This window comes from Neovison vison, chromosome 3 (assembly GCF_020171115.1).
Source record: "Neovison vison isolate M4711 chromosome 3, ASM_NN_V1, whole genome shotgun sequence".
Taxonomy (NCBI): Eukaryota; Metazoa; Chordata; class Mammalia; order Carnivora; family Mustelidae; genus Neogale; species Neogale vison.
This window is the reverse complement of record NC_058093.1, coordinates 4,269,338-4,283,576: the sequence shown is the minus strand read 5'-3', so window position 1 is coordinate 4,283,576 and position 14,239 is coordinate 4,269,338. Positions and strand designations below refer to the sequence as shown.

Here is a 14,239-nt window from a genome sequence, read left to right as displayed (position 1 = left end):
ATTTAAGTACAGCATTAAAAGAGGATAATACACAAGCTCTAGGAAAGTGTGGGCCTTCACAATATTGTATGATTTTAATAAGAATACAAGAAATTCTTGTACAATTCTAAAACCTTTGGGTGCATGAGTTAGCCCTCTGAGAAAACTCAGAATTGTTACCAATTTCAAATGAACAATACGCAGTGCCCCCATTTTAAAGAGTAACGAAAGGCTTGTGTCTTGCTTACCCTGACGGTTCTAAAATTTGCTGCATCATCCACTCCATTAACTTTGGCCGAGTCCAAACTCAGGTAGTTATATCTGCTGAAATCCCTCTCGAGTGTAAGTTTATCTATTAAATCACACATATAAGTTGATAAGTTACTTCAGTAAATCGAAGCATCTTTAATATCCCGTTCCTTAAAACCTCCAGATAAAATGACTTTTGTATTGGGTACTCAATCAAAGAACAAAAATTGATACCCAAATACTAATAGCATTTTTCTAAAATTTACTTTTTCCACTGTTGTGCATATTTTAAATTGCTTTTCTTACATTTATTCATATAGTAAGACCCCTTCCATATTTTTATAATTTAAATATCTTCAATGCACTATTTTATTATAACATATGATGTCTACCTAGGGGTCCTCATGTCACTGGACATGGGCAGTCACAGCCCTCTTTTCTCTGGATTCTTCTGAATTACTTCATTAGGATCTATCCAAAAAATGGTGCGCCTGGGCAATGGGCTCAGATCATTTCGTGACTTATTTTGGATTGCTACCTCGTCCCCAGGAACAAGTCCTCACTTTGAAGTGACACCCACAAGCTGTAAGCAGACCAGGACCCGACAACTTTGCCAGTTTTGTCCTGTGCCATGACTTTTGCTAACATGTACACAGCAGACACATCAGTGCTATTTCAGCTGAAGCTTGTTCTTCATTAGTGAGGATGATACTTCCCCAAATGTCATTTACTTCCCACAGTTCTCATTGGGACTATTTGTCCAAAACTCTTAACACTTAGCAATAAGCTTACTGGATACTACTCTGATAGACTTAAATTAATTCCCTAAAAGGGCCAAAGGTCAGATTTTTAACTCTTTTATCAATTACAAAAGTGTTTCCACTACATTTTATTTTCACCAAGCAATTTTTTTTTTAAATAATTGTTCTCATCTACTACTCCCTGCTAATTTCCTCTTCCTGAGTGGAACAATTACATGCTTCCATTTTATTGTTTAAATTTAGGATTCCCTCCCCCTTACCTCCCTAACATTTTCTTAGCACTTCAAGTTAGCCATCTGAGACCTCAAAGCAGCCGGTAGGTATGGGGATATACGGCCAGCAAATGCTGCGGCAGGAGGATAGAAGCAAGAGACCATGTTCCTCCCCTCAACCACAGGCAGGGAACAATTTTAATAGCATGAAGAAGAACGCTTTGGGAAATGCTGTGACACTGAGCAGTTAAAGCGCAGACACAGGCACATACTGAGGAGCTCTTCAGAGGCACCAGAGAGCAGCTGGTAGAACACATGGAAGTTCCTTTCACCTCGCGGCTGCTTCACAACTCGGGACTTCTCTAAAAGATCTAAGGAGGAGAAAAGAGTTAAATCGTCACATATTGTTAATTCTGCTTTCAAATGCAGCACGGTTCTCCTTCTCCACCCCCTCACTTTCTGTTTCGTATTAATGAAATAGTAACAGAAGCTGCATCTTCTTTTCTTCCTTCAGGAGGAAGCCCAGCTCTAACCAAAATCACCGAATTAAACCGGGTTCTTTTCAAACAACAGTGAATATGCAAAGTACATTGAACAATACATTCCACGAGCCGAGGAAAGACAATAGTTTGTGTATGAAGGTTCTCTTGGTTCTATGTAATATATGATGACATTTAAGTTCTTCAAAACACAGCACTGCGAAGCAAAGCAATGGGCTTCAGCCATTCAGTTGTGAATCCACCAAATAATTACAGAGTTCATGTTTCTGGGACCTTATTATGTGTTAAGTAAGTGCTTTATACCCCATTATCTCATTGAGCCCTCTCAGCCATTTTATCAAATATTATTTAACAGATGAAGAAAACAGTCTGAGTTTAGGTAGGATTTGAAGTCAGGCCACCCGATCCAAATGCAAACCTCATCATGCGCACACACCCTCACACCTGGAATAAGGGAAACACATCTTCTGGATATTTCACTGTCTGAGAGAATGAAAGGTGATTTTCATCTCATGAAATTTGCTGTTGTTATTTGGCAGAATACTTTCCTTGGTTCCAGATACTTTTTCAACCAATAATTTGATGTTTTACCAAGTTTTCAAACTTTCATCCAAAACTGAAGGACGGGAGGGAGGGAGGGAGGGAGGAAGGGAGAGGAGGAGCGAGAAAGAAGCCAACCAGCCAGGAAAGAGGCACGTGGCATATACAAGAGACGCCCAGGAACGATGGCAGAGAGATTTCTCCTGCAGTCCTGCTTACCACCGACCAGTGATATAAAAGAGGGTCTGCATCCTGTGGGCAAAAACCAAATACAGTTGTAAAATTCCCAATCAGTGACCCCATTATTAATTCTAGAGAACAGTCACATCTGATTTCTAATCAGGTTGAAATCTAAGTACTATCAAAGGAACGAGGAAGAGAAGATGTGCAGTTTCTTTGGGAACGGTCACTGAACTTCCCCACACTCACATGTAAAGAGGAGGCTAAGGAGAGTTAAAAGAGTGCAGATTTGATGAACGAGAAGTCCTAGGGGCCTCCCAATACCCAAGGTCATTTTTAAGAACGAAGAGATGGGTTGCAGGGAAACAGAAAATTAAAAAATGAGAACAAAAATACGTAAATTCAAAAATGATAGGAACAGGATGCTCCCGAGTTTTAATTTTCATCTCCAGCCCTCATTTCATTTGGATGACAGCCAGGGCCCTCAAATCACACATGGAGAATAATGAAGACTTCACATTTAGCAAAAAGAAAGAAAACAGAAACTGAAAAGCACGAGTGAGACAAAATTTCGAAAAAAAGGGATTGTGTACTATTATTCACCCTCTTTAAGGACTGCACGTTCTATTTCTAAGTGCACACGGACAAACAAAGCAGAAGACCGAATAAGAAGGTGAGACAAAAACGCAGGATGACTGTACTTATTACAATACGACCAAGGCCCCATGGGGTTCTAGTGGTACGGACACAGTTTTAGAAGGAAAAAACCCACAAAGTGTGGGCAGATTCTTCACTGGGAAGCTAATCTTTAGAGGAAATTCCTCAAGTCTAGAAGTAACTCAACTGCATGGAGAGTACAAACACGCGGCAGTTCACGTCACCTGCTCACGCCCAGATCCTTCGGTCGGGTCACGCACTGCTCACCCGCTTTGTGTGCCGGGAACGATCCGGAAATGCACCCAGCACCCGTTACAAATATGAAGACCTTCTTCCTCATAGCCTACGAGGGTCACACGCGCTCTGATTCCTCCACCACCCAAACCAACAGGAGCAGCCCTTTCCAAGGTGGGATGCCCCTATAGGTCCTCAGGAGAGAGCAGGAGATCGGGGTGAGAAAGGAAGAATGACCACGCGTCTGGGTCAGAACCCACAGCCCCCAGGCTCTTCCCACGGCACGAGGCGTGCTGCTGCACACCTTGCAGGCACAGGCAGCCCGCTGCCCTGTTACCCAGGGGCACCTCAATCATGAGGACGAACAACTGATCGACGGCACTTATCCGATCACATTCCAACAAGCCAACCGCGGACTTCCAGACGTGCAATGATGCCCGCGAAGCACGACAGGGCCCCACTGTGCAAGAGCCACACACTGGCCGGCCTCAGGTTTGGCACTTTCTGAACAAATGCTCACAGAGAGCGGAGAGTCTGAAACAGCAGTGCTGGAAGATTCAGCAGACAACAGCCGCCAGGTGAAAATAAAATATTTGTGTGTGCACAGTGTGGAAAGGAATGCTGGCCAATGTACTTCTTGAACCACACGTGCTGATATGATCAGTGATGACGATCACATTCAAATGTGAAGCATAATACGATGTGTGTCCCAAAGGAAAGGTGCAGAGCGGAGGAGGAAGGGAGCTTTCACTGACCTTCTGCTAGGCACTGGGTGCTTTTCATTCATTATCATATTCGGCCCCAAACACCGGCCCTGAGGTTGGATTTAAAATCTCTCTTTTAACTATGGACTCTGAAAAACAATCTGAGGGGTTTGAAGTGGCGGGGGTGTGGGAGGTTGGGGTACCAGGTGGTGGGTATTATAGAGGGCACGGCTTGCATGGAGCACTGGGTGTGGTGGAAAAAAAATAATGAATAATGTTTTTCTGGAAATAAATAAATTAAAAAAAATAAAAAAATAAAACCTCTCTTTTACAGATGAGAAAACAAGGCTCACAACACATTGTTACCAAGTGACAGAGCCAGAATTCAAAGCTTTAGGTGACTAAGATACCAAGTTTATGCTGTTTGCAGTTTTCCAGCAATAAGAATGCAAAACGCATAAACACTAGGAAAGACTGTACTTTACATAAAATGTATGACTTCACTTAAGCAACCCAATCACAAAATGTGAAACCTTTTATTACAAAGCAGTTGAAGGTTTTAGCACCTAAAAAGCTTCGTCTATTTCTCTAGAGCATCCCCCCATGTCTTGATCACTTTTCTCTTATGTTACAAGCTTTCAGGCTGCAGAGTAATCAGAGAAAAGGTTTGCCCCAAAACAATTTACTAATGTTTAAAACCATTCCTCATTCATTTTTAATGGGCATGCAGCAACATAATCTAAGAATGTGAAGCCGTATCAAATAATTACTCAAAGTACAGAACATACAGAGACTTGCCATCTGACCATTTTAATTCACTGAACATTCCCCTGAATTAGCCATAGCAAACATGGGGTCAGCCTTCTCTTTGGTTTTCCATGCTTCTGCCACCACTGACCGAGCCTCTGCCAACAAGACTTAGTAAAGAATATGCGGATATGCGGACTATTTAGTACAGAAGAGAGAATAAGTCTCTGTGTGTACCAATTCAGACACATATCCCCTCTCAAAATATAAATTTAAGTTCATATTAAATTTCATTCCAACTTAAGTTTTAAGGCAGAAGATAAACCTATTAAGCCATTCTAAAGGAGAAAACCAACGGATGGGAACAGAGAAACTCTGGAATCAGAACTTCCCCACCAACCACACCACACAACTGCCACCTGACTGTTACCAGAACCAGGCCGTCACTCAGGGGCTTTCCGAGTTTTGACTAATTATCAGCGAGCTGAGGGTGGGGACATGTGCCCATGCACAGCATAGGCCGATCTCACAGTACTGGATGGGAAAGGAGTAAATGTCCATGTATGCACCTGCTGGAAAAGGAAGTCTTTTAATTGGCAAAGGGACAGTAAGAAGATAAAGTAGAGGTTGGGAAGAAAAAAACTTAACATTACTGTAGAACATAACAGATTAAAGACTGGATAGTTTGATCCAATTTATTTCATGTATAGTTTCCCCTCACGGAAAGAAAGCAAGCAAGCAAGCAAGCAAGCGAGCCCAAGCCCAAGGCTTAAGGAATAATCATCTTGGTCTCAGTTTTGCCCGAAGACCAGAATAACAGAAGCGCCAGGATGCACGACTCTGACCAAGCCCCAGAGATCCTGTGCTCCTCTCCTGCTGCTCAGAGATAACTATAATAGAAAAAGGTGTTTGAGCAGCATTTTGGCCTTTCCAATCAATTTATGCCCCTTCCTTGCTGCATTTAGCAGTAATGATGGGCCTGTGACCTCAAGTTACTAGTGGGTTAGTGGGCACAGCCCACAGCAGTTTCAGTGCAAAATGGACAAGAGCTGAAGTCTGCTCACGTACGAGGGCATCCGTGCCAAAGCCGACCCTCGACTTTTTCTGGAAATAGACAACAAAACCCTCAAGGTTTACAATCAGGAAGTTTCACTAAGAACAAATTTCAAAGTAAAAAAGATGGGGTGGCAGGGCCTGGGCGGCTCAGTTGGTTAAACATCTATCTGCCTTCGGCTCAGGTCATAACGGGATCGAGCCCCACATCCAGCTCCCTGTTCTGCGGGGAACCTGCTTCTCCCTCTCCTTCCCCTGTTTGTACTCTCTGTCTCTCTCTCATGAATGAATGAATGAATGAATGATTAATACCACCTTAAAAAAAAAAAAAGACGGGGCGAAGGTCTTACAAAGCTCTCACTGTGCATGTTTGTTACAGTGAACCAGCGCCCCCGTGAACAGCTGCCCCGGGTCTGGGCCTGGCGAGGAGCTCCATCTACCCGCAGGTCACCGGCCTTGGGGCATGAGAACCACCTAGCAAGCCGCGATGTTACGATTTTCCCTTACCTGCACTGTCACATGGGAATTTTTGAGAAATCAGCTTCAAGTTTTACTCAAAAGTCAGTATCCTAAAGTTACAAAACCAGTGCTAAAGATAGTTGGGCCTGCTCCATGAGAAGCTGTGAAAAGGCATCTGGTGTCTGCACATGAAACATTAACCAGGGCTTTAAAACCCAGGAAAAACTGGGCTTGTTACCTACCTAATTAGCTAATGTTATCCATTAGGATCTGTTTATATACATAGAGTATATACATATACATATGTATTTTCACAACAGAGTTCTTCCTAACACAAATTTAATATTTATAAAAATTTAATCATACATGTACAGATCTGAATCTAAAATTCCACACCCAATCCTGAAATAAAATTAATGAAATATAGTCCATGGTATCATATTATTAGATATACTATCCCATTAACTTAGATATATTTAACATCTGATGTCTTCTGTATTTGTATATAATCTTGTTTAGAGGTAAACATATAGTCTTTTTTCACAGTAAACATATTTTTGTAATAGGAAAACCACGAAAGTAAAATTGAGACGAAGTAAAATTGAGACGAAGGAAAGCATCAATTTTGATTACAAAGCCATCCTCTACAGAGTAACAGAATTGCTCTTTGAAATTTGTTTTCTTGCTATGGATACTTCCCAATCAATGGTGGATTATTTCTGTCTTCTGAGTATATGCGCTCTGAATACAGAAGCACTGAGAGAGCCCCGCAGTATGTTACAAACTAGACAATGCAATGTCTTCATTTTTGGTGAATTTCGATCCTGAAGAAGACAGATTAAAAACAGACATTGTTTATTGATGTGTGTTCCTTAGCTTTTGAGAAGGGACTCACGTTTGGGTAGTCTGCACCGTTACGTCGATCTCTACGTATTCTCAGAAAACAAAGCAGTGCAGAGTTCCCTTTAGAAAGCGTTACAGGCTGTTTTGCCCCTAACTTGTCATCAATAACATCAAAGATATGACATAAAAGGAAAAACAAAGCTATAAATCTCAAACCATTTAAAAGAGCAAAATTATATTCCATATCCTACAAATGGCACGGTTGTGTCATACATAAACATGTCATGAGACAGAGAGCACATAAAAGTGTGTGCCAATTGTATCATAAATTCCACAGAAATACAGACGAGGAATTCAGAGATCTGCTCCATCCCCCACCTGCCCTGTGAGGGGCTGCTTGCTTTCTCCTGCTCTCCTGATTCCTGGTGGGACGATCTCAGTTGAACTCCAGAGCCTCTCTCAGCCCCTTCCTCACTTCTTACCTGGGCAGGAGGAAGGACGTCTCTGAGTCGGGAGGCTGAGAGAGGGAAATGATCAGGTGTATACCGTTCGGCCCTCTAGGTCCCCACACTGCATCCGCATTCAGCTCTGCTCGCCAGTGTGGTCTAAGATAACCGGGGCCATGCACACACAGAGAGGCCAGAGGCTGCCTGATTCTGTCGATGCCGGCCTAACTGTCAGGCTGCCAGAGGACTCCCTGAGGACTCCTCCCAGAGGACTCACACCTGCTTGGGAGAGAAACCAGACACCACTTTCTCCAACCTTGACTAATGGTAATAAAGCTGCTTCCTCTCCAGCTTGATTCCTGTGTCTACTTCTCAGGATGCCACACTGGGTGGGGGAAAGTAGATTACCCATTACACCAACGGGTCAGTTAGTTCTTGCTGCATAACAAACTGTCCCGACACTCGGCAGCTCAGAATGACTCTGTTGATTAGTTCATGAGTCTGAGCTTCAGCTTGGTAGTTCTGGTGTGAGCCAGCCCAGCTGACCTCTCCTGGACGTGCTCATCGGCTCGTGACCGGCAGCTGGCTGATCCAGGTGCCCTCATTCCTAAGTCTGGGGGTTCCCTTCATGTGGTCTCTCACCATCCAGCAGCCTAACCCAGGTTCATTCACATGGTGTTAAGGACAGCGTTCCCAAAAGGAGCACAAAATAACAAGCTCCAACATGTAACCAACTTTTAAGTCTCCTGCTGTGCCTTGTCTAATAATTGTTCTATGGACCAAAATAAGTCCCATGGCTGAACTCTTGAGGCACTGAGAGAGAGGGCTACCCAAGGGTGTAGACACAAGGGGACAAATTATTGTGACCATTTCTGAAGACAATCCTTCAGATTGTGGCTGTTTAAAATGAAACAGTCACAAATTATTTGATACTCTTCCCACTGAGTGGTGGAATCTTTGTGCCCCACCCTGACTCTGGGCAAGCTTGTGCCTATTTTGACTTAACAGAACATAGCAGAAGTGACACTGTCTGATCTCCCAGGCTACTGCAGGCTTCCTCTTGGTTCTCTGTCAGGCTGTTTCCTCTTGGAACATTCTCCCTCAGAACCTAGCCATCTGTGAGAAACCCAAACCACATGGAACCACATACAGGTTGCTCTAGTCAACAGTTCGAACTCAGCACACGCTTTGAATCATGGTATGTGACATATGATCAATCTTCCAGAAGACTCCAGCATTCACTCACGCAAGTCACCCCCAGCCATATGTCTTCTCTGCTAAAGCCCCATATATCATGGAGATAAACCAACCCTACTGTGCTCCACCGGAATTCTTGATCCACAGTATCCAACAGGATTTAAGAGGACCATTCTTTGACCCTATTAAGTTTGGGGTGGTTTAATGGGCCATAATAATAGGGGGATCATACACTAACTTCAACACTTGCTTTCCTTCATTATTCACAAGATATTATTTCTTTCAAGCTGAAAAGAGAAGGCAATGTGACAGATGAAGTCTGAATACCAGTAATTCTGCTGTCTTTCTGGGATTTAGAAAAAGCATTTTAAAATTATTAGCACAGAATATTCAGACATATAAAATAAATCAGTCATGGGGATGTACTGTGTAAGTAAGCCTATCAACTATAATTAGTAATACTCTGCTGCATATTCGAAAGTTGCTAAGAGAGTAGACCTTTAAAGTTCTCATTGCAAGAAAAAAAAGTTCCTCCAACTATATATGGTGATGGATGGTAACCAGACTTATGGTGATCGTTCTGCAATGTATAAGAATACTAAACCATGATGTTGTGCACCTGAAACTCACATCATGTTGCACATAAACTACACTTCAATGAAAATTGTTTTAAATGTTCAGATAAAATTATCCAATAAGGCAAAAGTTTTATTTCTCAATAAAGTTTTCTATGTTGCATTTACGTCACTTAATATTCATTGTGTACTTGTGTAGGTACTAATAGTTCAAGAAACATACTGCAGGGGTGAGACACCATTTTTGTTGCTGTCATTCAGCAAAGACCCACACAAACTAAATCTCTGTCCTTATAGAACATATATTTGGCAAGGCGCTGGAGACCATAAACACTTTATATAATAATGAAAAAGAAGCCAACATTTATTCATTGTTTACTAGGTACCTGGCACCATTACAAGCACTTTAGATGTTAACAAATAATTTATATCTTTTCATAACCCTGTAAGATCAGTCCTATTATTACCCCATTTTGAAAACCAGCAAAACGAGTCACTTGCTGTCTTGTTTAGACATTTAAAACCCTGTGGAAGAGTTACTTATGCAAGTCTTCTACTATGCATTTAAGTATACCCCAAATAATGGAGCAGGGAAAGGGAGGGCTTGCCTACACACCACCAATTCCAGCACCATCAGCATTTACTGAGCACTTACTGTGTATCGGGTGTCCCACTAGGCTCTGGATACATCACCATGAACAGGAAAGCCATACCTCCTGCCTAAACCATAAGGACAGGTATATATGCACACCTGAAATCAGAAGGCTTTTTCACAGCATTTCTGCCTCCGTGCTGTTCTCTTTTTAGGACTAAGATCCCTACAGACTTGTACCACGTTTTCTCCACAGTGAAAACTACCGCCATCACTAAGTGCCTGCGACTATAAATCAAGGCAACAGGTGTCCAAGGTGTCCAGCTCATAACGTGAGGCCCCAAATCCTCAAATACAAACGCACATACCTTATGAGACTTATAAGCATTAACAAAGTAGCAGCAGTATTATCTCACAGAACCCAATACCTGCTAGATGTGTTCCCCATTTTATCTTCTCTACTGACGCGTGCATGCCATTTTCTATTTCCGCTACACCCTTGGCTGAAGGAGACCAACCTCAGGGATATACGGTTAGCAGGTGAAGTCCAGACTCTTTTCCAGCATACCTCTTTTAGAAAGAGAGAGAAAAGTTCCTGGGCTTTCTCTTCTACTTACTGGGAACCCAGCTGGCTTGACTGATCATGTGTCTTCTTCCAGGTGATCAGTACAACTGACAAATCATCAGTGCTGTTACTACACAGCTGCTAGAAACTGAGGCAAAATAACTTCCCACAATATGGCAAACCCTTTCTTCTTTTCTAGACTCCAAGAGGCTGACTTTTGGCAGCATAGAGAATAAGAACGGGTCTGCCCATTACTCTACACCCTTGAAACCAGCAACTCCCACTGACCACCCATGAGTCAGTCCTGTATCTACACAGGGTGAAATTTCCTGCTCTCACTGTGAACGTATTCCTTTCATTCCCAAAGCAAAGGGTACTCTAAAATACAGGGTGTTCCCACTACCACAAATTTCCATATAATTTCATTGTGGGAACAAATGGTAACGAACACCATATGAAATCCATTCATGATGATATATTAATCTTAACTGGAAAAGAACAGAGTGTTTAATATTTATTCTCCATGGATACTGCAAGAATTAGTTAAGGGGCAGGAAGGCATTTGTACTTGGAACTTAAACTTTAAAATGTAAGACCCAAGTTATTTTCTAATACTTAAAGTAATCCTTACATATTTTCCTAGAGTCCTCAAAAGCAGTTTTGATTCAATCATTCCACAATGTTTAGATGCATTACCTCATTTTAAAACAGTGTATTAAAGTAATAAGGAGAGCTAATCCCTCTTGCAAAAAGTAAGTGCTAACGACTTACAAGTATCTTTCAGAATAAAAGCTAATCCTTCGTCAAAATGGCGTCTTAAAACTGAGGCCCACCTCTTTCCTCACACTTGATCATTAGCTGCCCCAAAACCGTGCAGGAAGCTTGGCGGGGTGATCCTTGGTGCTCTGAGTTATGTCAAACACGGTGTGCAGGAGAGCTTTTCCTTCCATATTTGACACATAACCCAAGTAGAACCACCCCAGGATAAAGCTTTCTCTTCAAATTTCTCGAATAATTATATATTTTTACAAATATGGCTAATCCTAAAGCATGGCACACAATGCAGAAACCAAAATGGAAAATTAAACTATTTAAGAATTACAGAAGATTGGAAACAGGAAGAACCACAGAATTCATCCAGTTCAATCCCACTGTTTCAGAGATGAGGACACTCTAGCCCTAGGTTTCTCTATGAATTGTTTTAAAAACTTAAAAAAAAAAAAATCAGCTGCATACTTGCTCCAAATCACTTAAAACAGTGATTTTCAAATGGCAGCCCTCTATTTCTCGAGTTCATCAGCAAAGATCTCAGGGGCCCCCTGGGGGGCAGAGGGCTTCTGGCTACTCATCTTCAACCACGTCAGATCTTGTTTTCTCTACTTCCTATTTGGAGTTCAGCATGAAATTTCATTTGAAGAAGGAATGCCACTGCTTTACCAAATCTAATAAGCACTGCTTTAGATACCTGAGCCAATCTATTATTTTCTTTCTAGTGCAAACTTAAGATTTTTTTTCAATCCCAGCAGCACCACTGGGTGGTGAGGAGGCCAGAGGTGATGGGAGATTCCATGGTGTGACTTCAAGAATCACAGGAGAATTCAAGAGGATGACTAGGCTGTGGTTCCAGGAGGAAATGCACAAACCCTAGGATGTCATATTCGATCTTCCAAACAATCAACCACAAAATCAACATGAGCAGAAACAAGGCGGGCTATGCATAGTGCAGGTCCAAAGTGCTGGTGACGGCCATTTTTACAAATACCATCACGCCCACTTTAGAAAACTGGACCTCAGCTCGGAAGACTCACCTGACACTGTTCATTTTTTCAGCTTTGACAAGAACATTTCATTTCCATAACCACCAATCATGACTAAAGGAGACTAAGAAATCTGTCTTTCTACCTACCAGGTTTATCACATTTCAATGATGTAAATATACCAAGACAAACCAAACTTCCCAAAATAAATTGGGAAATACAGGTCCACTCATTTTGTTGAGTATATGTTACCCAAAAAGTCACTAAAAAGTTATCAAATTAAAATAAACTATTTATATTTCATTTTTAATCATAAAATAATCTTGTTAAAGAAAATAACCACTGGAGGATCCTTTATTAATGAATTGACTTAAAAACCTACAGAATATAAAATACAGTTGGACTAATTCTTATTCATTTAGCAAACCTTTAAAGATTTGCAATGGTAAAGACTTAAGTGATATTTATTTATTCATTTTAGTGTGTTATGTTAGTCACCATAAAATCTAGTCACATCTAGGAGGGGCACTTGGGTGGCTCAGTTGGTTAAGCCTCCAGCTCCTGATTTCAGCTCAAGTCATGATCCCAGGGTCATGAGATCAAGCCCTGCATAGGGTTCTGCGCTCAGCAGGGAGTCTGTTTTATGTTCTCTCTCCCTCTCCCCCCACCACCCACTCATGCACGTGCTCGTTCTCTCTCCCTCAAAAAAAAAAAAAGATTTAGGAATTATAAAACAATCTGCAATCATAGTCTAACATAGTCTGAAACACATTATCTAAGAAAAAGAAAATGTAGTATTATGTTTATCTCTTAAAGACTCAGGTATCTAAAACATTCTAATATATGTTTTGAACTTCTTGAAAAGGATTCAAGGAAAATACTCACAGTTACTTATCACTCCTCCCAGTGGATCGCCTTTAAAATCAAATTCAATATCCATATATTTGCCCTGCCAAAGAAAGACTTCATGAGTTTTCAAGTTCACCTCAAAATAGTCAGTGTATCTTCTTAGAGAATAGCATGCTAAGCCCTTCATACGTTTGTTTAAATGTAATTAACACATAATTTATGTAACCATGAGGCAAAACAATATGCCTCCATAAATAATTCATACTAAGTACCACATTAGCTAACATATCATGTTGCTAATTCAGGAACAGATCTTCTTGGCCAGCATGTGACTTTTTCATTTCAGTTACGTGTTTCAAGTGTCTAAAGAGTGTGTGTGTATTCAAGAATTAAAACTGGGAAAAGTTAAGTATTCCTTGTTTATGCACTAGTTGGGAATATAAATTATTTCATTTTTATAAGCAAAATGTGTTTTAAGCCATGGCTAGAAACTCCAAGTATACTGGACAGTGGACAAAATGGAACACCTGAAGTCCTATTTTTGTGTCCACTCAAATCAAATGCATGATTATATGTTGTAAACAATCTGGAATTAAATACTGATCATTATTACTCTCTGTGGCTTTTGATCTAGATTATACAGCAATAGATATATCCCAGGTTCCTATTACACTTTATAGATAGTATCGTTACACACAGAAACACACATGGAGTTTCATACAGTGACTTTTAAAGAACTGGCCTATAACTGTCTAGTTAAAGAGTAACAGGCATTAACTGAATAACCCCGACAGCTGGTTTTCGTTTGAAAATGGTGTGTTGGTCTAATAAGTGGTCTTTGCTTTTGTTTCATGTTCTACTTCAGTAAGAGTCACATAGATGGCTTGTAAATAAGTCTCCCAAAGAATGACTACTTTAACGCCTTCTATTTTCAAAATAATAGCAGAGGGTCAGAAACGTGATCAGAGGGCTCTCAATCAACAGTGCAGTCTGTGACTTTTCATTAGCTTATACGTGCTCTCTTGCCTTTCCTTTCTTCATTGTCAAGGGTCACCTGGCCCTTTTAAAAGTCTTCTCTCATTGATTAAGCAAATGTCTATCGAGCATTTCTTAGATACTAAAGTAGGCACAAGGGAAAGC

The 14,239-nt window shown here is 41.1% G+C and overlaps 1 protein-coding gene across 6 annotated transcripts in view; it reads right to left on the bottom strand.

Annotated features, from left to right (window-relative positions):
- The window catches only part of MYO1B (myosin IB), a 179,790-nt gene that overhangs the window by 54,913 nt on the left and 110,638 nt on the right, over window positions 1-14,239 (bottom strand). For all 6 annotated transcript variants that reach the window (XM_044241189.1, XM_044241190.1, XM_044241192.1 and 3 more), the window contains 3 exons: window positions 13,136-13,199; window positions 1,474-1,572; window positions 228-331 (listed from right to left, as the gene is read on the bottom strand). In XM_044241189.1, coding sequence (XP_044097124.1) covers window positions 228-331; window positions 1,474-1,572; window positions 13,136-13,199 — 267 coding nt within the window. The remainder of the gene's footprint in view (window positions 1-227; window positions 332-1,473; window positions 1,573-13,135; window positions 13,200-14,239) is intronic.